Source organism: Aquarana catesbeiana, linkage group LG02 (genome assembly GCF_042186555.1).
Source record: "Aquarana catesbeiana isolate 2022-GZ linkage group LG02, ASM4218655v1, whole genome shotgun sequence".
NCBI lineage: Eukaryota > Metazoa > Chordata > Amphibia > Anura > Ranidae > Aquarana > Aquarana catesbeiana.
In genome coordinates, this window is record NC_133325.1 from 131,070,685 (window position 1) to 131,095,855 (window position 25,171).

A 25,171-nucleotide genomic window follows, 5' to 3' on the forward strand; every position below is an offset into this window, starting at 1 on the left:
AAGTGCAATTGTGCAAACAAAAAGTTTAAGCTGGATTCCATCAAAGAAAGTCCCATGGAAGAAAAGAATGTTTGGAAATGACGATCATACACCTGACGGCGTGAAATCCATCACCATAATCAAAAATGGAAGCTTACCAGAAAGCCAGCGACCCCTCTTACTCAGAGAAGTCACATAGCGCCTGGTTGGATCTCTGATCAACTGAGAAAGAAATCCAGACGTTCCTCTGCTATGGCCATGGATGGTATACACCGGGAGGTTGACAGCAACTCAGGATACAGGATGAGGTATTAGGAAGCCGGAAAGCCAGCAACCCCTCTTACTCAAAGAAGTCACACAGCGCTTGGTTGGATCTCTGATCCACTGAGAAAGAAATCCAAATGTTCCTCTTCTAGGAGACAAAAAGACTCCACATAGTGCCATACTGTCTCAACATTGTTTACTTTAGCACGGTGGTAATATAAGAGTGTTTTTTCTGTTTTGATTTGTTGGCTGATTTTTTCCACTGCAGCTTTCTAGTGTTCTTTGCCTCAACTTTGCTTTGATTGAATATTGCTGACTAGGGGCGGCAGGAGGCGGAGCCTAGTGGAGCAGACATGCATTGTTAGAGCTCCACACCGCTGAGGAGAGAAGAGAAGGACAAAGCGGAGCCTGCAGGCTCAAAAGGTATCCATTTGAATCTTTTTGCCCCTGGCAACAAACTGTGAAAGTTTGGGCAGGAAATATGGTACTGGGAGGAAACCGTGGCAGAAATAAAAATCACCTCACAAAGAGCTCACAGGCACTCACTGCAGCTGAAGCAGCTCCAGTCACCTCACAAGATACAGCATCAGGGCGCTCTTACAGACAGAAAATGTCACAGCAAGACTCTCCATTTGAGTCAGATACAGAACAAATCCTCTCACAAACTTCTCCACAAGCCTCCTCAGCATCCCCAGTAATATTATTACAATTTGAAAAGATGCTTCATAAGGCTTTAAAACAAACCTCAGACCAAATAACAAAAAGCCTAACCAAAGAAATAAGAGAGCTGGGAAACCGCACCACAGCCCTAGAAATAAAAATGGATGAAATTGAAATTACAACCCAAGAAAACATAACAGAATTGGAACAATTAAAAAAAGAGAATTTAATACTTCAAACTAAGCTCGAAGATTACGAAAATAGAGCCAGACGTTCAAACTTGCGCATAAGGGGAATACCTGAAACTGTGACAGACCTGCAATCTACTATTACTGCTCTATTACAAGAACTAAAGCCATATATCCCTATTGAACGTTTAGAACTGGACAGAGTACACAGAGCCCTCACAGCCAAAAAGAAAGATGGACCCCCACGTGATATAATCACAAAATTTCATTATTACAGAACGAAAGAACAAATACTAATTGCTGCAAGAGAAAAAAAGGAACTTAATTTTCAAGGACACAATTATCAAATTTTTGCTGACCTATCCCAACTTACTATTACTAAAAGACGATCCATGAAACCCCAACTAATGGAACTGCAACGCCACAACATTATGTATCAATGGGGCTTCCCCTTTTCAGTCAGATTTAACTACCAAGGTACAATTTACAGAAGCAGATCAGCAGATGAACTACAACAAACCCTTTTAAAATTAAATCTGACAGAACCCACAAGCAGCAACACTCCCACACGCAGAAGAATGGCAACATCTTCACCTTCAGGCAGCACCCAGAAAATTTCAGAACAAAATGGGGATCATCATTCTCACAAAAGAGGCCGTTATGCCACATCATCCATGGACCAAGAAGATTCAATGGACTGACATCCTAATTCCTGATATCTCTTCATTTATTATACTAAGAGATGGTTCTCTATAAAAAACCTATATTTATAACTGAATGTAACTGCATTCTGATAGTCACACACTGTGTGGGATCATGTTACATTCCAGTTATATTTCTTATTACATCTGATTCATATAGCCTTAGAATATATAAGTGAAATAAGGAAATTCTTGTTCAGTTATATATTATCAGGTAATAACAATAGATTTATTACTTTTTAGGACAAATATGTTCAATAATACAGAAGTAATGGAAGCTTTTTCTTTCTTTTCTTAAAACAAATATATTATTACCTAACTAGTTCCTAGAATTATGTTTTTGTTTATTCTAATCTGAAGCAATACAACCTCAAATTTATGAGTTAACATATCTAAACAGTTGCATATGAATAAAATATGTAATTGTTTACTCTAAAAGGGTTAAAATCCCAAAATAATTCAAACTATCTTCATCAATACCAAAGTTATTAACAGTACCTTTCTAACTGAATTATTTAGCCTAGGGCAAGACTAACCATATACAACCACCCTGGAATAAATAATTTCAACAAAAACTATATTCTGCACTCCAATTAATGAAACATCATTTTGATGTCTTTTGACATAGCACTTCTCTCCTGTAAGCGGAAGATCCGTGTACCCCCATTAGCCCTCCTCATTCTCCCAACCATATTATGTGGGAGTGTGACGAAGGCACTTATTCCCCTGAGAGAGATATTTATTCTCTTTCACAGGTAAATTGTGATTACTTGCAAAAAATAATTTATACAATGTATCATCTAATCTCATATGTTTTTTGTTTACTCTTTACTCCAGAATTCACTGGTTTCTTTTCTATCTATTCATCTCTTCAGTCCACACAGGTTGATCTGCGCAGTCAGCTCTGCATAACAAAAAGTAAGTCAAAACTATTTGATCTATTGCCATGGCACCACTGAATATACTTTCCCTGAATGTTCAGGGAATAAATGTCCCTCAAAAAAGAACCAAAGCCTTCCGTACTTTCCATAACAAGAAGGCTCACATAGTATGCCTCCAAGAAACACACTTCACCAAAGATTCTACTCCAAAATATATTTCTCCTTTTTATCAACAAATTTACACGGCTTCTGCCTGTACCAAGCAAAGGGGAACTCTAATTGCATTTCACCGATCCACACCATTCACCTTATCATCAGAAATTAAAGACCCAGAAGGTAGATACCTGATACTCATGGGTTATATAATGGATACAGCAATCACGGTGATTTCCTACTACGCTCCTAACAAACAACCTACACCATTCCTCTCACATATATTACAAGTGATTAATACACACAAAATAGGAACAGTGATAATGTGTGGGGATTCGAACCAGGTCCTCCTCCCATTTCTAGATAAATCACCTTTTACACCATCCAAAATAACCTCTAGATTACCTTTTTCTCAACTTCTTTCCAAATACAATCTGGTAGATTCGTGGAGAGAAAGTAACCCAATGAAAAAGAAATTCACTTATTTCTCGCACCCTCATCAAACCTTCACCAGAATAGATCATATTTTTCTAACAATAGGAATGATACCAGAAATTATTGCATCAGATATAATTCCGATTCCGTGGTCTGACCATAAAGCGGTATTAGCCTCAGCCATACCAAAAGCGCATGACCCAACGTGGTACTTACCGGACATAATGCTCAAACACCCACTACATCAGATGGCCATTGAACAAGCTTTAAAGGAATACATATCAATTAATAATACAACAGACATCTCCCCAATAACACTGTGGGAAGCTCATAAGCCTGTCTTGCGTGGTACAATACAAAGACAAATGGCACTATTTAAACGGGAACGCAAAAATCTAGCAAAAAAACTAGAACTCAATTTTAATGCAGCCTACATATCATTTCAAGATAATCCATCTCAGAGTACAAAATCTCATCTGGAAAAATCTAGATTGGAATACGATCTATTTCTCACTGAGTCAGTTGATAAATCCCTCAAACGCTCCAAACACAATTTCTACATGAATACAAACAAACCAGGTACATATTTGGCTCGGGCATTAAATTCAACTAACAAATCTTTCAAACCAATACGTTTGAAATTATCAAAAAATGCTTACACTTGTAATCCAGTTAAAATAGTCCATAAATTTCACTCACATCTCGCAACTTTATAGAAGACAAACAATGAATTTAATCCTACAGAGGCTGAATCCTTCTTCTCAAAAATAACCTTACCTGAGTTATCTCAGAATCAAAAAAGCAGTTTGGATGAGCCTATAACTATAGATGAAGTTGCTAACGCCATAAAAGACCTAAAACTTAACAAAAGACCAGGCCCAGACGGCTACTCGGCTTTATACTATAAAACATTCTCAGAAATACTCTCTCCCATTCTCACTGAAACGTTTAACAAACTTCTAGATGGACATTCTTTTCGGCAAGAAACACTAATGGCAATTGTTTGTATGATCCCAAAACCCCTTTCTGATGATACTTCCTGTGTAAATTATCGGCCTATCTCTCTGTTAAACCTCGATATTAAATTATTAGCAAAAATAATAGCAAAACGCCTTAATAGCATTATAGGAAAATTAATACATAGAGATCAAGTAGGCTTCATGCCAAATAGACAGGCAGGCGATAATATACGCAGGGCAGTGTTATTGGCACATATTGCTAAAAAACGGAAAATCCCTTTATGTTTTCTATCTCTCGATATTAAGAGGGCATTTGACACAGTATCCTGGCAATATATGCAATATTCATTACAAAAATGGGGATTTGGACCCCACTTTTTAACATGGATCAAAGCATTATATAATAAACCCAAAGCCTATATAAAATATGCTGGATACAAATCTGAAGCCTTTAATATCGAAAGAGGTACCCGACAGGGTTGCCCATTATCTCCCTTATTATTTGCCCTTATACTCGAACCCATGGCCCAATACATCAGAACAAACCAAACTATAACTGGCATTGAAGTAGGAGGTATTACACACAAATTATGTATATTTGCAGACGATATATTACTTTTTCTATCATCACCACAGGTCTCTGGTCCTAACTTAATACCAGCTCTTGATGGATTTGCAGCCCTATCCGGCCTTATGATTAATCCTAAGAAATGCCTAATGCTTAATATTTCACTCACAAACATGGAATTGATCCCGGCTAGGGCTGCACTCCCATTCACATGGGCAGAAAAATCAATCCCATATCTTGGAATTCATTTAACAGCATCTCATTCTGACTTATTCTCAACCAATTATCCTCCTGTATTAAGACAGATCACAAATCTAATAAAACAATGGTCGCAACTTCCTTTATCCTGGATAGGAAGATTTATGCAATCAAAATGACTATTCTACCCAAATTGCTTTATCTATTCAGAGTCCTCCCTATTCCAATTCCTTCCTATTTTTTGAGAATAGTACAAAAAAGAGCAACTTCGTTTATATGGGGCTCTTCTAAACCACGTATACCTATACACACACTACATCTTCCCAAAAATAAAGGAGGCCTGGGATACCCTAATTTTACTAACTACTACAGAGCAGCACATTTGGCCAGTCTGTCCAAATACCATGCAAAACAGGAAATCCCATTATGGGTATTTATAGAGGCTTCAGAAAATGACCCACTATTAATATCAAATTTATTATGGCTTGATCCTAAAGACCGCTTTAAAATTCATAATCCCATAACTAAACACTTCTTATCTCTCTGAGATAAACTAAAAACCAAATATCAGTTACAATCTCCACACAATCCTCTCCTTTCTTTTATCAGAAATCCGGCCTTTTATCCGGCATGGATCTACCCAAATTCTTTTAAAGCTTGGACAACATCAGGCATTCAGACACTAAATGACTTCATAGCATCTAAATCATTCCTTTCATTCCCATCGCTTAGAGAAAAATATGATCTACCAAACTCTGAGATATTTAGATATCTCCAAATCAAAAATTTCTATACACCATTCCTAAAGGGGGATACACCATTATCCCAATTATCCATTTTTGAATCAATCTGTACAAAAGATCCATTTGCTAAAGGTACAATTTCATCACTTTATAATCAATTATATGGAGTAGCAAATCTTAATAGGCCCTCTTACGTTCAGAGGTGGGAGGAGGACCTGGGACGAACTTTAGAAGACACGGACTGGTCTAACATATGGCTCACATCTAAGTCATCTTCACCCAACATCTTAGCACTGGAGACAAATTATAAAGTCCTAACTCGCTGGTACCTTGTACCCGCTAGAGTGGCAAAATATTCACCTAATACCTCAGCTCTTTGTTTTCGAGGATGCCCAGAAATAGGCACATATTTACACATATGGTGGACGTGCCCAGTAATCCAAACCTTCTGGAAGGAAGTCTTCGTGATTGCATCTAAAATATTTAAAAAAATAATACAACCAGATCCATATTTAACTTTACTTAATCTAAAACCGGAATGGTTAACACTCTCTCAATTCAAACTTATGATCCAACTAATAACGGCTGCAAAACAAACAGTGGCCAAGGCATGGAAATCTCCTACATTGGTACTAGCAGAAACAATTCACAGAATGAATAATACAATGTCCCATGCTAAGATGGTAGCCATCGATCAAAATCAAATTCCAAAATTTGAAAAACTTTGGCATCCTTGGATAAAACAACAGTTCCTATCAAACTTCAATGACTCTGTCCTGTTGCCATGGTAACAGATTAAATGACTTACAGAGACACCCATTCTAAGGCTTCAAAGAGAACTAAAAAGAATAATAAACTGACGAGCGGGACAACCTTGTGGACCATACCTCTACCTTTCAACCCTTTTTCTTCTTTTTCTTTCCTTTTCTCCACCTTACGATTAAAGCTCATTATCAGAATTTATTTGACCTATATACACTCTACTTGTAAACAATATGTATAGTAGGTATAAATCATTTAAATACCTACAAAAGTAACTAAGGAAATGATATATATCTTTAATTTAGGTTTACGTAAACCCAATGTTTAATATTTGAAATTTCATTATATTTACCTATAGAAACCCTACTGTAAAACAATGAGCTTACTTTATAGATCCTTGTAAACTTACTTTATGTATCTTTATAACATTGTATACTCAATAAACTTCTTTTGACAAGGAATATTGCTGACTAGTTATTTGCACATACCTCCATATCTTCATAAGCCATACATTGCAACATATCCACGTCTTCAGCAAGTGGGTTTTCAAGAATGTTTGGTTCAACATTCTCATTTGCCTCAGCACTCTGAAAGTTAATACCATATTGTTATGTTAAAAATGATGTCCAAACCCATATGCAATAACATCAACACAAACAGTAATGGCAGCAAGTAGCTACACTACATTATACAATTTGTACAATTATACAATTTGTATAATGTATACAAACACAACTTTGTTTCTAATTAGTAGTGCAGATGCGGGACCCGCACAAATTTCCACAGCTGCAACCACCCGCTGATCAGTATAAAAACAAGGCATTCTTTACGGGGGAACACATGCAGGGGGTACTTCAAATAACTGTCACTTCCGCTCTTGCACTTCAGAGATTTGCACAAAGCAAACCACAGCAGACTGCAGGTGACCTCATTTCCAAATGAGCTCACCTTCCTCTCTGAAACATGCACTCTTTACTTCTCCTGCTTTTCACAATTGCAGCCTCTCTCCTCAAGCTCTCTTTTCTTCACCCCTCTTCTCCACCCCACAATCTGTACATATCACCCTCATTTCTCCCCTCCCCCTATTACTGCACTCATCACCTCTTTCTAACTTTAAGCCCACTTACTAACAAACCCCCCAGGATACTAAAGCATGTCCCCTCATACAAATCGTATTCTCATATTACCTCCCTTACTCTTCTGCTTCTCCTAACCGCTGGAGATATTTCCCCAAACCCTGGGCCTCCCTTATTTAACTGTACCGAAAACACCCATCACCATTGCCCCACACCCTCTGGCACTAGTCGCAATCTACGCAATTTAGTCTCTATTCCTCTTCTTCCCAACACCAGCCTCCCCCTCTCCTGTGCCCTCTGGAACGCCCGCTCTGTCTGCAACAAACTTACCGCTGTTCATGACCTCTTTGTCACTAATTCCTTTAATCTACTTGCTGTCACCGAAACCAGGCTTGACGAATCTGACACCCCTTCTCCTGCTTCCCTCTCCCAGGGTGGCCTTCTCTGGACTCACTCCCCTAGGCTTAATGGACGCAAGGGAGGTGGAGTTGGATTCCTCCTATCCCCCCAAAGCACCTTCCAGGTTATTCACTATCCTCCCTCTCATCATTTGAAGCTCACTCTATACATCTATTCTCTCCAACTTCCTTAACGACTTCAATACAGGGCACTAAGACACCTTCCTGCCCAGACCAATTTGCAGCTTTCAGTGCTGTCGCAGTTTGAATGACAATTGCGCGGTCATACAACACTGTACCCAAACTAAATTTTTATCATTTTGTTCCCACAAATAGAGCTTTCTTTTGGTGGTATTTGATCACCTCTGTGGTTTTTATTATTTGCTAAACAAATAAAAAAAGACCGAAAATTTTGAAAAAAATAAAAGTTTTGCTTTTGTTTCTGTTTAAAATTTTGTAAATAAGTAAATTTTCTTTTTCACTGATGGGCACTGATAAGGCGGCACTGACAAGCATTGATAAGGCAGCACTGATGAGGTGGCACCAATGAGCGGGCACTGATGGGCACTGACATGTGGCACTGATGGGCATTGATAGGCGGCACTGATGGGCACTCATGGGTGGCACTAGGTGGCACTGGTGGGCACTGATGGGCGACACTGATGGGCACTGAAAGGCTGCAAAGATGGGTTCTTATGGGTGGCACTAATGGGCACTGATAGGCGGCACTGCTGGGCACTGATAGGCGGCACTGCTGGGCACTGATGGGCACGGATACGTGGCACTGATACGCGGCACTGATAGGCATCCCTGGTGGCACTGGCAGTAATAGGCATTGGAGTGGGCACTGATTGGCAGCTGCCTGGGCATTGATTGGCAGCTGCCTTTGCACTGGTTAGTATTTCCCTGGGGGTCTAGTTGGCATACCTGGTGGTCCAGTGTGGCTGGTTTCCCTGGTGGTCCTGGGCAGCTTCCCTGGTGGTCCTGGGCGGCTTCCCTGGTGGTCCTGGGTAGGATCCGAGGGGGGCTGTGCTGATAAACAATCAGCACAGACCCCCCTGTCAGGAGAGCAGCCGATCGGCTCTCCTCTACTCGCGTCTGTTAGACGCGAGTGAGGAAAAGCCGATCACCGGCTCTTCCTATTTACATCGTGATCAGACGTGATTGGACACGGCTGATCCCGTGGTAAAGAGTCTCCATCAGAGACTCTTTACCTAGATCGGTGCTGCGGGGTGTCAGACTGACACCCCACAACAACGATCGCCGCGATGCGCGCCCCTGGGGGCGCGCAGCGGCTCAATATCCTGCGGATGTCATATGACATCCAGTCAGGATATTGAAACCACTTTGCCGCCGTCATTCTTCTATATGGCGGGCGGCAAGTGGTTAAGAATTGCTGTGATCTACCGGTCCCCTGGACCATTATTGACTTTCCTTGATGAGTTTTCTGCCTGGCTACCCTACTTTCTCTCTTCAGAAATTCCCACAATCCTTCTCGGTGATTTCAACATCCCTGCTAATACAAACACTCCTGCTACTTCTAAACTTCTTAGTCTAATCTCTTCATTTGACCTGAAGCAATGGGTACAGGCATCTACTCACTCTGATGGCAACACCCTTGACCTTGTATTCTCCTACCTATGCACTCCATGCAACTTCTCCAACAATCCTTTTCCTCTCTCTGACCACCACCTTTTTAGTTTCTCTCTCCTCCTGTCTTCCACCACCTTTCCCTCCAATCGCCTAACCATCACCCGTAGGACTTTTGCAACTTCAACTCTTCTCTCCTCTATTCTGCTACCGACCACCTCTATGACAAAATCTCTCCCCTGTCCTGCCCCAACCAAGCCACTTCCATCTACAATAAATCCCTGTCCTCCACCCTGGACAAGCTCGCTCCCCTCACTACACGCAGAATCAGGCCTCGACCCCTACAACCCTGGCAAACAGATGACACTAGAATTCTCAAAAAACGAAGTCGTGCTCTTGAGCGTCTGTGGCACAAGACTAAGTCTCTCAAAGACTTCAACCAATACAAATCTGCCCTCCAAAAATACTATTCTTTCCTCCACACTGCCAAGCAGACCTATTTTACAACTCTTATTAACACCTTCTCATCCAGTCCCCGTAAACTCTTCTCTACCTTCAACTCTCTACTTCGTCCTCCACTGCCTCCACCCACTGACTCATTCATTGCCCAGGAGATTGCTAATCACTTCAAAAACAAGATTGATACAATCCATGATGAAATCTTCACTCTACGGGTATCTCCCCCAGTTGTCAACAGGTACAATTGACACGCCCCTTATTCAAATATGCTACTACAGACAAACTTGCTAAACTCCTTTCTAACGCCCACCTAACCACCTGTCCCCTGGACTCTATTCCCTCTCAAATACTACAGTCACCCTCTGACTCTATCCTACACTCTCTAACCCACATCTTCAATCTCTCCCTTACCTCTGGCATCTTCCCCAATGCTCTAAAACATGCATTGGTCACCCCCATACTTAAAAAAGCCATCCTTGGGCCCTACCAATCTTAACAACCTACGCCCCATCTCCTTGCTCCCCTTTTCCTCTAAACTCCTTGAACACCTGGTTTACAACCAACTGAGTGAACACCTCATTAAGAATAACCTTCTTGATGCCCTTCAATCTGGATTTCGCCCTCAACACTCCAAGAAACTGCTCTTTTAAAACTCACAAATGACCTACTAACTGCAAAAACCAATGAACACTATTCTGTACTCCTACTTCTGGACCTTTCAGCTGCCTTTGACACAGTTGACCACCCCCTCCACCCTCAAAAAACTTTACTCCTTCGGTCTCCATGACTGTGCTCTTCAGTGGCTCCCATCCTATCTATCCCAAAGCACCTTCAGTGTCGCTTACAATTCTACTTCCTCCTCTCCTCTTCCCTTCTCCGTCGGGGTCCCCCAAAGTTCTGTTCTTGGACCTTTAATATTTTCAATCTACACCTCTTCCCTCAGCTGATAGCCTCTCACGGCTTTCAATATCATTTCTATGCTGAGAACACCCAAATCTATCTCTCCACCCCTCAACTCACTCCACGAGTCTCCTCACGCATCACTAACGTACTAACAGACATATCTGTGTGGGTGTCACACCACTTCCTCAAACTCAACTTGTCCAAAACCGAGCTTATAATATTTCCTCCCCCACGTGCCTCTTCCCCTGACTTATCTGTCAATAGCAATGGCACAACCATCCACCCATCCCCACATGTCAGCGTGCTAGGTGTTATCCTGGACTCTGATCCTTTCTGCCCCAAATCCACTCACAAAACCGCTCAGCGTCTGCTACCCCTCTCTGCCAATCCCTCCATTGGCTGCTACTCGCCCCAACAAATTAAATTAGAAATACTAAGAATAAGTTACAAAGCCATCCACAACTCTGCCCCCAGCTACATCACTAGCCTAGTCTCAAAATACTAAACTAATCGCCCTTTTCATTCATCCCAAGACCTCCTGCTTTCTAGCTCCCTCATCACCTCCTCCCATATCCGCCTCCAGGACTTCTCCCGAGCCTCACCCATCCTCTGGAATTCCCTATCTCAATCTGTCAGAGATCCCTGAAAACTTTCCTCTTCAGAGAAGCCTATCCTGCCTCCATCTAACAACTGCACTATTTTCTCCATTAGCTCATCCCCCACAGCTATTACCCTCTTGTATAACTTGACCCTCCCTCCTAGATTGTAAGCTCTATGGAGCAGGGCTCTCTGATTCCCCCCTGTATTGAATTGTATTGTAATTGTACTGTCTGCCCTAATGTTGTAAAGAGCTTGTTATATTCTTAATATCTAAATTTTAATTGGCTTTATTAAAAAGAATATGCATTTTCCATATTTGTGTGAATGATAGGACTTTGAGCTAGTGATATCCAGATGGCGATTTATTGACTAAGGCTGCAGGTCAAGACCCTGTCAGAATTTGATGGATTTTGTAAATAATATATGTATGGGTTGAAAATCTTCCTATGTAACCGATACTCTGATATATGCGTTTATGTTCTAAGAGGTCTTATAGTCTCTCACATATATCTGGTTTCATGTTTAAAAGGTTTGGTGAAGTTAAAAAAACAGATGTTGCTCTCTGTTAGCACCCACTTTTAGGAAGGAGGAGAAAGGGGAGTGTATGGGAGGGATTTGTGTTTGGGCGCGAATTTGAAAGACTGAGTTCATATATTCAAAGGATAAACAGCCTTCTGCTGCTTGCTACCTTCTGCTTCAAAGCCAGACACATCTCCCTCTTCAAGACACACAGCTATTCTATGCATACAGCATTTCTTCCAGGACACAAGAAGTTAATCGGCCATTTTTAATAGGCCATCTTAGAAGAGTAACACAAAGGAAAGCACATGTCTAAAGACTTTCAGATCTTTGAAACAAATTAACTATATTTGAACATTTTTTGCATATATGAAACAACACTAATTCTGAATATGAATGTACTATTTTTGTAAGTATTTTCCAAGTTTATGTGTGTACAATAAAACACACAGTTTGATTTAAGCTGACTCAAGCAGAAATAATTCCAAAATTCGTCTCACGAGAAATCATCATTATTGAAGGCTTTTTATACAATATTAAGCCATTTATTTCATTGGCGGACGCCAGCCAGTTTCAATCGTCAGAAGTTTTTGCCACTTATTTCGTTGAACAGAGGGGAAAAAAGTGACGAACAGGAAAACTTTTCAATTATTGAAAGAACCTAGAATCGTTCGATGTTTGATGTTTGATTCTTGAAGACCAGAGGATTTTGGAAATTCTGAAGTCTTGACAGACGGTTTAATTAGAGTCCAGCGGAAAACGGAAAAGTTTTATATTCGGTGAGTACCAAAATATGGAATTTATAAATGTTATAGCTGACGAAAGTAATTTAGAATTTGAAGGTTTAGCCAGTTATATTTCAGACACTAAGTTATGGCAATCAATGTATAATCAATGCCTACAGGCAAATAAAGAAATTGAGAAGAATAGATTTTCATTAGCTAAATCTAAGAAGAAATTAAGTAATGTGATGAAATTAGTTACAGTCTTCAATGCAATGGTTTTTGATATGCCAGGAAAACAAAGTCAAAGTGTAACAGAAATTGCACAAACACAGGAGAATTTACATATTGAACAATTAATGATTGAAAAAGATGCATTAGAACATAAAATGAATGCATTATTGGAATCGGTTAAAGAAAAAGAAAGTTGTATTACTTTTTTAACTCAGAAAGAAATTGAACAAGAGAATGTTATAAGTTTGCTTAAAACGCAATTATTGAAAGCTCAGTCTTCTGCACATGCTCAGTGTTTAGCTTATGAACACGTGACAAAGTCAGAGGCGAGGGATAATGATGCTGACTCTGGATTTGACACAGTGGAGTCATTTTAGGAGGTTAATATTTCCTCAGACAATGAAAGCATGAAGTCTGTTGATTTGAATAATAGTAATATTCAACAGAAATGTAAATTTTCATCGCCATTTACTCAAAGAAAGGTATATGCAAAAAAAACAACTCTTAAATGTTTAGTTTGCAAAAGAGAGGGTCACATAGCTAGGTTTTGTGTGATGGCTAATAATAACGATATACAAAAGAGGTTGTATTATCCGAAAACGATGCCAAGACGCTATGAAGTGTATTCTGTGCGATGGTGTAGTAATTTGAGGTATAGAGGCAATAATAATCAAACTAATTTCCCTTTTAAGACCCAAATGCAAAGATTTCAAACTGCAAATAGTCCATTAAGACAGGAAAGGTATCACTATGTATCATATAACACTGTGAAAAACAATGTTAGCAGTCCTTAAATGAACTGCATGGATGGTAAGGATTTTCTGGTTATTGATTCTTTGCTATGGATAATAAGGTTATGATTTGAGGTTCAGAGATTTGGTTTTTATTTGATATATTTTTAAGATTTTCAAGGATAATCCTTTGGATTATTAATTTTTTATTAATTATTCCCAGTTATGATTATTATGATTTTAATTTTTTATTTTTTGTTCAGATAGAACATTGAGAGGTTTAGTTCATCTGATAAGGGGGTAATTAACAGCTTTGTACTCAATTAGCTAAGGATGCAGATTTGTATGGAGAATTAGTGATTTTAACCTGAATATGGTCAAAATTATGTTGTGGAAAAAACAAATATAAGATTTTCCTTCGTTTTCAGAGGATTAAAAGATTAATCAATTTTTTGAGTCCTCATCGGTTGTTATAAGATCTATTTTGGTTAATGATAACTGGATCTAATATCATGACTTGGATCTAATATCATGATGGATTTTCTATATTTCAATGTACCACAACACCTACAGGTGAAATTCACTAAATGTAACTATGACAGTTTAGATCACTTTGGTAATCAAATATTGCTTGAAATTCTTAAAGAGAAATTCTATTGGGACAAAATGGAAGAGACAGTAGACAGAGTAATTAAATCTTGTCTAATCTGTGTACAAAGATATTTTAATTATTGCTAGGATGTTGATTAATCGCGTTTTTCTAGTTTGGGGTATACTAGCAAACCTCAGTAGTGACAGAGGATTCCATTTTATAGGTAAAATCATGCAGCTAATGTGTAAAATCTTGGGAATAGGACAGAGATTTCATGTATCATATCATTCACAGTTTGCAGGTACAGTTTTTTTCAGTTACAAAGTATTCTTTATTTGAATTAATGACAGGAAGAATTTACTTTGTCACTTGTTTCACAATGAACTATTGTTGGCAATACACAGCAAGGATTGTTAGTGTCCCTCTGAAGTGTATTTTACTGCAATGCTTGTGATTTGAGAAGGGATATTAGGATGTTATTTAAAGGTATTGAATGTCATTCAGAAAATGATATTTCTTTTTGGTATTTTGTGCTCCTATTGCATAAGAGTGTATTGGTTATAGATGATACAGGACAATTTGAACAGAATTGTGTTATATGCAGTTACTTGTATGAAAAATGGTCCTTCCACACATTTTTACGTTTGAGTTAAAAGATCATAATTTCCTTATTTTACAATATTCCTTGTTTAGGAGATTAGTAAGAGACAATTTGTGTTATACTGATATGTAGTATTTGTTTTAGAAGTTTAAAGAAACTTGTATTGTATAAGTTAAATGATTACTCACATAACTCATAGCCCCAACCTTAGGAATTTGAGAGTGTAATGACACCCACCTTTTTAAAAAGGAGGGGGGGACTACTCATTGAGAGCCTGCATCTGTGGGACTACAAGACAAAAAAGAACCTTTCTGAATAAGAAAAGGAGGGGGTTTGTTTTTTTAGGAGTAGAATGCCTGTAACAGAGTTTTTTGGCAGACATGCACTCCAGCAGATGTTGCAACAGACATTCACTCCAGTATACACAAGACACATACACAGTATGAGAATTGCTGTTATATCCACACACACATATCTGATTCTTGTAACATTTTGTTATTTTATTATTAAAACCAAAATGATCTTTTATTCAAGATAAACAGTTTTTTAAGATTGATAATTAAGAATGGAAAGATTTATTTAAATCAAAAATTAAATGCTGTTAGCACAAGTTTATACAGAAAGAAAATGGTGATCAAAGAGTTGCCATGTGTAAGGTCACACCCAGAGATGGTGAGATACACGTCACAGGCAGAATTAAAGGTTCAGGAGAAGTGGACCATGGCAAAGTAATTGGGAAGGTCCATTTGACATCTTGGATGTTCAAGGGACAATGGTATTAGTTCAAGGATTTCTCAATTTAGTGAAAAAGCATGGATAAATAAAAATGTGGGTATAACAAATGTAATATTCTAAGATAAATGATGCTGCTTTTATTTTTCCTAGGAATGAATTATATTTCATTAACCTGGAGGAATCATGGATTCCAAAAAAAGAAGAAAGATGTCAGTTCAACAAAGAAAGTGTTAAAGAGAGAAGATTTATCATCATCACAGGATTCATCTTTTCCCTAGTGACAATTTTATCTGTGGTAAAATATATCACAAACTGTTCCAGCTATGCAGAGGTTAACAGGATTGAAGAATTACACAACAAAGTCATTACATTATTCAGAGACAAAAGAGATCTAGACACTGATATCAATATAGATGATAAAAGTGATAAAGACATTGATATTAATACAGAGGACAAGAGTGATAAAGATATTGATCTTAACCACTTGAGCCCCGGACCATTATGCTGCCTAAGGACCAGAGGTCTTTTTCCAATTTGGCACTGCGTCGCTTTAACTTTTAATTGCGCGGTCATGCAATGCTGTACCCAAACGAAATTTGCGTCCTTTTCTTCCCACAAATAGAGCTTTCTTTTGATGGCATTTGATCACCTCTGCGGTTTTTATTTTTTGCGCTTTAAACGGAAAAAGACCGAAAATTTTGAAAAAAAATGATATTTTCTACTTTTTGTTATAAAAAAAATCCAATAAACTCAATTTTAGTCATACATTTGGGCCAAAATTTATTCGGCCACATGTCTTTGGTAAAAAAAATGTCAATAAGCGTATATTTATTGGATTGCGCAAAAGTTATAGCGTCTACAAACTAGGGTACATTTTCTGGAATTTACACAGCTTTTAGTTTATGACTGCCTATGTCATTTCTTGAGGTGCTAAAATGGCAGGGCAGTACAAAACCCCCCAAATGACCCCATTTTGGAAAGTAGACACCCCAAGGAAATTGCTGAGAGGCATGTTGAACCCATTGAATATTTATTTTTTTTGTCCAAAGTGATTGAATAATGACAAAAAAAAAAAAATATTTACAAAAAGTTGTCACTAAATGATATATTGCTCACACAGGCCATGGGCCTATGTGGAATTGCACCCAAAAATACATTCAGCTGCTTCTCCTGAGTATGGGGATACCACATGTGTGGGACTTTTTGGGAGCCTAGCCGCGTACGGGGCCCCGAAAACCAATCCCCGCCTTCAGGATTTCTAAGGGCATAAATTTTTGATTTCACTCCTCACTACCTATCACAGTTTTGAAGCCCATAAAATGCCCAGATGGCACAAACCCCCCCCCCCCCCCAAATGACCCCATTTTGGAAAGTAGACACCCCAAGCTATCTGCTGAGAGGCATGTTGAGTCCATGGAATACTTTCTTTTTTGACACAAGTTGCGGGAAAGTGACAATTTTTTTTTTTTTTGCACAAAGTTGTCACTAAATGATATATTTCTCACACAGGCCATGGGCATATGTGGAATTGCACCCCAAAATACATTTAGCTGCTTCTCCTGAGTATGGGGATACCACATGTGTGGGACTTTTTGGGAGCCTAGCCGCGTACGGGGCCCCGAAAACCAAGCACCGCCTTCAGGATTTCTAAGGGCGTAATGTTGTGATTTCACTCCTCACTACCTATCACAGTTTTGAAGGCCATAAAATGCCAAGATGGCACAAAACCCCCCCAAATGACCCCATTTTGGAAAGTAGACACCCCAAACTATTTGCTGAGAGGCATGTTGAGTCCATGGAATATTTTATATTTTGACACAAGTTGCGGGAAAGTAACACTTTTTTTTTTTGCACAAAGTTGTCACTAAATGATATATTGCTCAAACATGCCATGGGCATATGTGGAATTACACCCCAAAATACATTCTGCTGCTTCTCCTGAGTACGGGGATACCACATGTTTAGGACTTTTTGGGAGCCTAGCCGCGTACGGGGCCCCGAAAACCAAGCACCACCTTCAGGATTTCTAAGGGCATAAATTTTTGATTTCACTCCTCACTTCCTATCACAGTTTTGAAGGCCATAAAATGCCAAGATGGCACAAAACCCCCCCAAATGACCCCATTTTGGAAAGTAGACACCCCAAGCTATTTGCTGAGAGGCATGTTGAGTCCATGGAATATTTTATTTTTTGACACAAGTTGTGGGAAAGTGACAATTTTTTTTTTTTGCACAAAGTTGTCACTAAATGATATATTTCTCACACAGGCCATGGGCATATGTGGAATTGCACCCCAAAATACATTTAGCTGCTTCTCCTTAGTATGGGGATACCACATGTGTGGGACTTTTTGGGAGCCTAGCCGCATACGGGGCCCCGAAAACCAAGCACCGCCTTCAGGATTTCTAAGGGCGTAAAGTTGTGATTTCACTCCTCGCTGCCTATCACAGTTTTGAAGGCCATAAAAAGCCCAGATGGCACAAAACCCCCCCAAATGACCCCATTTTGGAAAGTAGACACCCCAAACTATTTGCTGAGAGGCATGTTGAGTCCATGGAATATTTTATATTTTGACACAAGTTGCGGGAAAGTAACACTTTTTTTTTTTGCACAAAGTTGTCACTAAATGATATATTGCTCAAACATGCCATGGGCATATGTGGAATTACACCCCAAAATACATTCTGCTGCTTCTCCTGAGTACGGGGATACCACATGTGTGGGACTTTTTGGGAGCCTAGCCGCATACGGGGCCCCGAAAACCAAGCACCGGCTTCAGGATTTCTAAGGGCGTTAAGTTGTGATTCCACTCCTCACTACCTATCACAGTTTTGAAGGCCATAAAATGCCAAGATGGCACAAACCCCCCCCAAATGACCCCATTTTGGAAAGTAGACACCCCAAGCTATTTGCTGAGAGGCATGGTGAGTATTTTGCAGCTCTCATTTGTTTTTGAAAATGAAGAAAGACAAGAAAAATGTATTTTTTTTTTTCGTTTTTCAATTTTCGAAAGTTTGTGACAAAAAGTGAGGTCTGCAAAATACTCACTATACCTCTCAGCAAATAGCTTGGGGTGTCTATTTTCCAAAATGGGGTCATTTGGGGGGGGGGGGTTGTGCCATCTGGGCATTCCATGGCCTCCGAAACTGTGCTAGGCAGTGAAGAGTGAAATCAAAAATTTACGCCCTTAGAAAGCCTGAAGGCGGTTCTTGGTTTTCGGGGTCCCGTGTGCGGCTAGGCTCCCAAAAAGTCCCACACATGTGGTATCCCCATACTTAGAAGAAGCAACAGAATGTATTTTGGGGTGTAATTTCACATATTCCCATGGCATGTTTGAGCAATATATCATTTAGTGACAACTTTGTGCAAAAAAAAAAAAAAAAGATTTGTCTCTTTCCCGCAACTTGTGTCACAATATAAAATATTCCATGGACTCGACATGCCTCTCAGCAAATAGTTTGGGGTGTCTACTTTCCAAAATGGGGTCATTTGGGGGGGGTTTGAACTGTCCTGGCATTTTATGCACAACATATAGAAGCTTATGTCACACATCACCCACTCTTCTAACCACTTGAAGACAAAGCCCTTTCTGACACTTTTTGATTACATGAAAAAATAATTTTTTTTTGCAAGAAAATTACTTTGAACCCCCAAACATTATATATTTTTTTAAAGCAAATGCCCTACAGATTGAAATGGTGGGTGTTTCATATTTTTTTTTCACACAGTATTTGCGCAGCGATTTTTCAAACGCATTTTTTGGGGAAAAAACACACTTTTTAAAATTTTAATGCACTAAAACACACTATATTGCCCAAATGTTTGATGAAATAAAAAAGATGATCTTAGGCCGAGTACATGGATACCAAACATGACATGCTTTAAAATTGCGCACAAACGCGCAGCGGCGACAAAATAAATACATTTTTAAAAGCCTTTAAAAGCCTTTACAGGTTACCACTTTAGATTTACAGAGGAGGTCTACTGCTAAAATTACTGCCCTCGTTCTGTCCTTCACGGTGATACCTCACATGCATGGTGCAATTGCTGTTTACATTTGATGCCAGACCGACGCTTGCGTTCGCCTTTGCGCGAGAGCAGGGGGGACAGGGGTGCTTTTTTTTTTTTTTTTTCTTTATTATTTTTTTGCTTTTTTATCTTATTTTTAAACTGTTCCGTTCATTTTTATTTTTTTTTTATTAATTTTATTGTTATCTCAGGGAATGTAAATATCCCCTATGATAGCAATAGGTAGTGACAGGTACTCTTTTTTTTAAAAATTGGGCTCTATTAGACCCTAGATCTCTCCTCTGCCCTCAAAGCATCTGACCACACCAAGATCGGTGTGATAAAATGCTTTCCCAATTTCCCAATGGCGCTGTTTACATTCGGCGAAATCTAAGTCATGAAATGCTCGTAGCTTCCGGTTTCTTAGGCCATAGAGATGTTTGGAGCCATTCTGGTCTCTGATCAGCTCTATGGTCAGCTGGCTGAATCACCGGCTGCATTTTCAGGTTCCCTGTTGGGACAGGAAAGCCAGATAAAAACATGGAAGACGGTGGGGGGGGGGCATTCCCTCCCACTGCTTGCAAAAGCAGTCTAGAGGCTAATTAGCCGCTAGGATTGCTTTTACATGAAAGCCGACCGCTGGCTGAAAAGAATGATACCAAGATGATACCTAAACCTGCAGGCATCATTCTGGTATAACCACTCAAAGTCCAGCAACATACCAGTACGTTGCTGGTCCTTGTTAAGCATATATTGTAAACTTTTTTTTCATGCAGCCTGTGGGCTGAACGAAAAAAAGATATTGATCGGTGGGTATGCCCACCATTAGAATACCTCCCTTCATCCACCCACTTCTAATGATGGGCATACATGCACCATTTATATATGCCGAAGCATAGGGGCATCCTCCCGCAAAAGGCAGGAGCAAATTGCTCCTCCACCCACTGCTGCCCCCACGCTTCGGCATATATGCTGAAGTATGTAACTGTGGTGGTGAAATCACCTCCGACAGCGCTGGAGTCACGGCTTTATATATCGTGGGAGCAAACGCTGTTGCTGTCAAGATAAATAAATCCGCGCTGCAACTGAATGGCGTACCTGCTAAGCAAATGATGGTTAACAATAAAACAAAGTAACATTACAGTATAACAGTAAGACTTACCAAACCTGCAAAGCAAATACAAAAAAAAAAAACATAGTAAAAAATAAAACATTTAACGCAACCTGTGCCTAAAATATATATATGCCGAAGCATGGGGGCATCCTCCCGCAAAAGGCAGGAGCAAATTGCTCCTCCACCCACTGCTGCCCCCACGCTTTGGCATATATGCTGAAGTATGCAACTGTGGTGGTGAAATCACCTCCGACAGCGCTGGAGTCATGGCTTTATATATCGTGGGAGCAAACGCTGTTGCTGTCAAGATAAATAAATCCGCGCTGCAACTGAATGGCGTACCTGAAAACAATAAAATAGTTACCAACAAAACACAGTAAACGGTAAAGTATAAAAAATCTGAAAAGCAAACATGGTAAAACATAATAACAATAAAACATTGCAGAATAGAATAGAGTAAAAAAGAGCAGAACAATAGAGAGAGAATAGAGAGAGAGAGAACAATAAAACAACAACTATTTTTGGTTTTTTTATTTTATATTTTTTTTTTGTGTTTTTATTTTTTTTTTTTACACTTTTTTTTAGTAACTTTTAACTTTTGTAACTCGTTCCAGGTTTGGGTCTCTCAAAATGCAATGGCATCTTGGGAGACCCTGTGTTAGTGTGCCTAGTCTGTGCAGTGCTGAACCCTACGCTAATACTCAACTAATGTATGGTAGCGTTCAAAGCATTCACCCATGCAAAGACCAGGATTGCCAGGACAGGAGGGACAATAAGACCGGGTGTCACGCCTAAATCCGCGCTTGCTGCAGACACAACATCTTTTTTGGGGGGCTCGTTGGGTAGGGGTACTCGGGATGGCATAAAGAAAATGCCGCTCATGCAGCCGGCTTACTGCATTTGGTTGGGGAAGGTGAGGTAGAGCACCGTCTGGAAACAGAAGGGCTCTGACGATCTCTTCCTGGAATTTAAGGAAGGATCCAGTCTGTCCTGAAGCTCTGTATAGCACATGAGCGTTCAGCAAAGCCAATTGAAATAAATAAACAGACACTTTTTTGTGCCAGCGTCTGGCCTTACGGGCAACTAGGTACGGCGCCAACAACTGGTCGTTGAGGTCCACCCCTCCCATATTAAGGTTGTATTCGTGGACACAGAGGGGTTTCTCCACAACACCAGTCGCCGTAGGAATTTGGGTCGTCGTGTCTGCATGAAGGGAGGTGAGAACGAAAACATTCTTCTTATCCCTCCACTTCATAGCGAGCAAATTATTATACTTCAAGCAGGCTCTCTCCCCCAGCCTAAGACGGGAATCTACAAGCCGCTGGGGAAAGCCCCGGCGATTAGGTCGCACGGTGCCACATGCTCCAATCTGCTGATCAAACAAGTGACTAAAAAGTGGCACGCTCGTATAATAATTGTCCACGTACAAGTGGTACCCCTTTCCGAATAAGGGTGACACCAAGTCCCACACTATCTTGCCAGCGCTTCCTATGTAGTCAGGGCAGTTTGTCGGCTCTACGTGACTATCTTTGCCCTCGTAAACCATAAAACTATATGTATAGCCTGTGTCCCTGTCACAGAGCTTATACATCTTGACCCCGTATCTGGCACGCTTGCTGGGAAGGTACTGTTTGAATGACAAGCGGCCAGAAAATTTAATCAGGGACTCATCAATGCAGACAACTTGATGGGGGGTAAACAAGTCTGCAAAACGTTGGTTGAAGTGGTTTACGAGGGGCCGAATTTTGTAGAGCCGATCGTATGCAGGGTCTCCACGAGGACGACAGAGTTCATTGTCGTTGAAGTGCATGAACCGCAAAATCTGCTCGTATCGTGCCCTGGCCATGGAAGCAGAGAACAAGGGTGAATGGTAAATTGGGTCAGTGGACCAATATGACCGCAACTTACTCTTTTTATTCAACCCCATGAGGAGGGAAAGGCCCAGAAAGGTCTTAAATTCGGAGACCGTAATTGGTCTCCAATCTCTGGCAAGGGAGGACTGGGGATTAGCGGCGATGTGTTGACCAGCGTATAAATTGCTTTGGTCCACAATAGATCTATAGAGATCTTCGGTGAAAAACAGTGAATAAAAATCCAGTGGCGTAAAGTCAACTGTTTCCACCTGAATTCCGGGTTGGCCAGTGAAAGGGGGAAGTACGGGTGCTGCAGAAGTGATGGGTTCCCAATTCGGATTGGCCAATGCAGCAGGAAGGGCACTATGGGCACGACGGGCCTGTCTTTGTCTTCTTGGTGGCAGCGGGACACTACTAGTGCTTGCCACCTCGCCAGCTTGAACTGCACTTATGGGACTCGCCACGTCACCACGTGATACTGCAGTGCTGGATGTACGACCAGGGTGTACTAGGCCGCTGGTGCTTGCCAGTTCACCAGAAGGAATAGCGGCGCTAGTACTTCTCTGCTCCATACGAGAGCCCTGCGGTTCTTGCACTTCAAGGACAGAAGAAGATTGGGGTCTGGTACGCCTGACCTTAGCAGGGACCACAACTCTGTCGTCAGAGCTATCTGTCATGGAGCCGCTGTCCTCTACAGGTTCGTATTCTGAGCCTGAACTTGATAGATGAGTGACTTCCTCTTCACTATCTGTCATACTCAGAAACGTGTAGGCCTCTTCACTAGTGTACCTTCGATTTGCCATTTTGGGCTCTAAATTTAGGGGTACACTAGTGAGACTCACAGGCAAAAAAGCTCCTGACTGTCAGCGACTGTATCAAAACGCTACCAAAAAACTGTTAGCGATCGCAGGGATCAGGCCTGACTCTGCGAACGCTGCAGTTATGTGTGCTTAGTGTTTTGTAAGTGTCAGTTATCGATCGATACTGCACTTGGGTGGGCTGGGCAGGGCTGGGCCGAGGAGCAAAACGCAGGTGCTAGCAGGTATCTGGGCTGATCCCGCTAACACTGCGTTTCAGGGAACCCTAAACTGCTGGGGAGTATAGATCTGATCGGATCAGATATCGATCCGCTCAGATACTATAGCACTAAGGGAGGTGTATGCTGCGTGCGTGGGTTTTAGCGGTACTGGCGCTAACCTGACACTGCCTGGGGCGACGCAGACCTAAGCTGACCCTAAAAATGTAATTTATATCACCGCCGGGCAATTAGGGGGTTAAACCTTTATAGGGTAATAAACGGCGGGTGCCCTAAGACTATAATAAACTGTAATAAACTGTAATAAACTACAAAAAACAAACTAGCTAACCAGCGTCACCCGTAACACTTATACGGTGATCGCTGGTGAAAGGGTTAACTAGGGGGCAATCAGGGGGTTAAAACCTTTAGCAGGTAGTATATGGGGGTCCCTGTCGCTATAAAACACTGACAGCGAACCTATATACTTACCTCCCTAACTAGCGTCACCTGTGTCACTAATACAGCGATCAGAAAAACGATCGCTTAGCGACACTGGTGACGGGGGGTAATCAAGGGGTTAACTTTTATTAGGGGGGGTTAGGGGGGTACCCTGGACCTAAGAGGGGGTACCCTAGACCTAAAGGGGGCTAACCTAACTGCCCTAACACTTGTAACTGACACAAACTGACACCAATGCAAAAAAAAAATGCTATTGGTGTCAGAGTGACAGGGGGTACAGGGGGGTGATCGGGGGGTGATCGGGGGGTGATGGGGGGTGACAAGTGTGCCTGGCGTGTTCTACTGTTAGTGTAGTGTTGTGCAGACTTACTTGATGTCTTCTCTCCTCGGCGCCGGATCAAAAAGACCGACTCGAGGAGGGATGACATCACTTCCTTTCCCTCTGTTTACATTACAGAGGGAAAGGAAGCATTCTCATTCACCGGGAGCGATCGGAAGGGGGTGGCCAACAATGGATGGCCTCCCCCTCACCTCTCATCGCCCGGGAAGAAATGGCGACTGCCTCGGGCACCGGGGGGGGGACCGATCGGACCCCCCACCCGCGGAAGGCAAATCACGTATATGTACGTGATTTTGCCTGTCCGTGCCACCGACGTAAATCGGCGTGAGGCGGTCGTCAAGTGGTTAATACAAATAACAGAATATAATTCTAGATACGTTGATAACAATACAGCTGAAGAATTGTATGGATATGTATGTGTAGGACAGGGATATGATTGCTGTATGGAATTATATTTCATTCATAGTAATAATGTTGAGGTAAACGTTAAAATAGAATCCAAAACAAATTTTGTTAAAATGCTGGGATCTTATAGGTTAAACAACAGAACCGGAACTTTTGAATGCAATATATTGGGAAGGAGTTTTTGGTCAGTATTTGTAAAAAGTAACAATCTTTAAATATTTTTGAAGATAATGATAGTTTGCATTTGATATATAAAACAAAAATATATGTACCTCAAGATTCATTGGTAACTTGGAAAAGGAACGATGAATTTTTGGGAAGT

General features: G+C 40.7%; 1 protein-coding gene across 6 annotated transcripts in view; it reads right to left on the reverse strand.

The window, feature by feature from the left end:
• The window catches only part of PARP4 (poly(ADP-ribose) polymerase family member 4), a 570,213-nt gene that overhangs the window by 232,939 nt on the left and 312,103 nt on the right, over window positions 1–25,171 (reverse strand). For all 6 annotated transcript variants that reach the window (XM_073613478.1, XM_073613479.1, XM_073613476.1 and 3 more), the window contains exon 31: window positions 6,980–7,078. In XM_073613478.1, coding sequence (XP_073469579.1) covers window positions 6,980–7,078 — 99 coding nt within the window. The remainder of the gene's footprint in view (window positions 1–6,979; window positions 7,079–25,171) is intronic.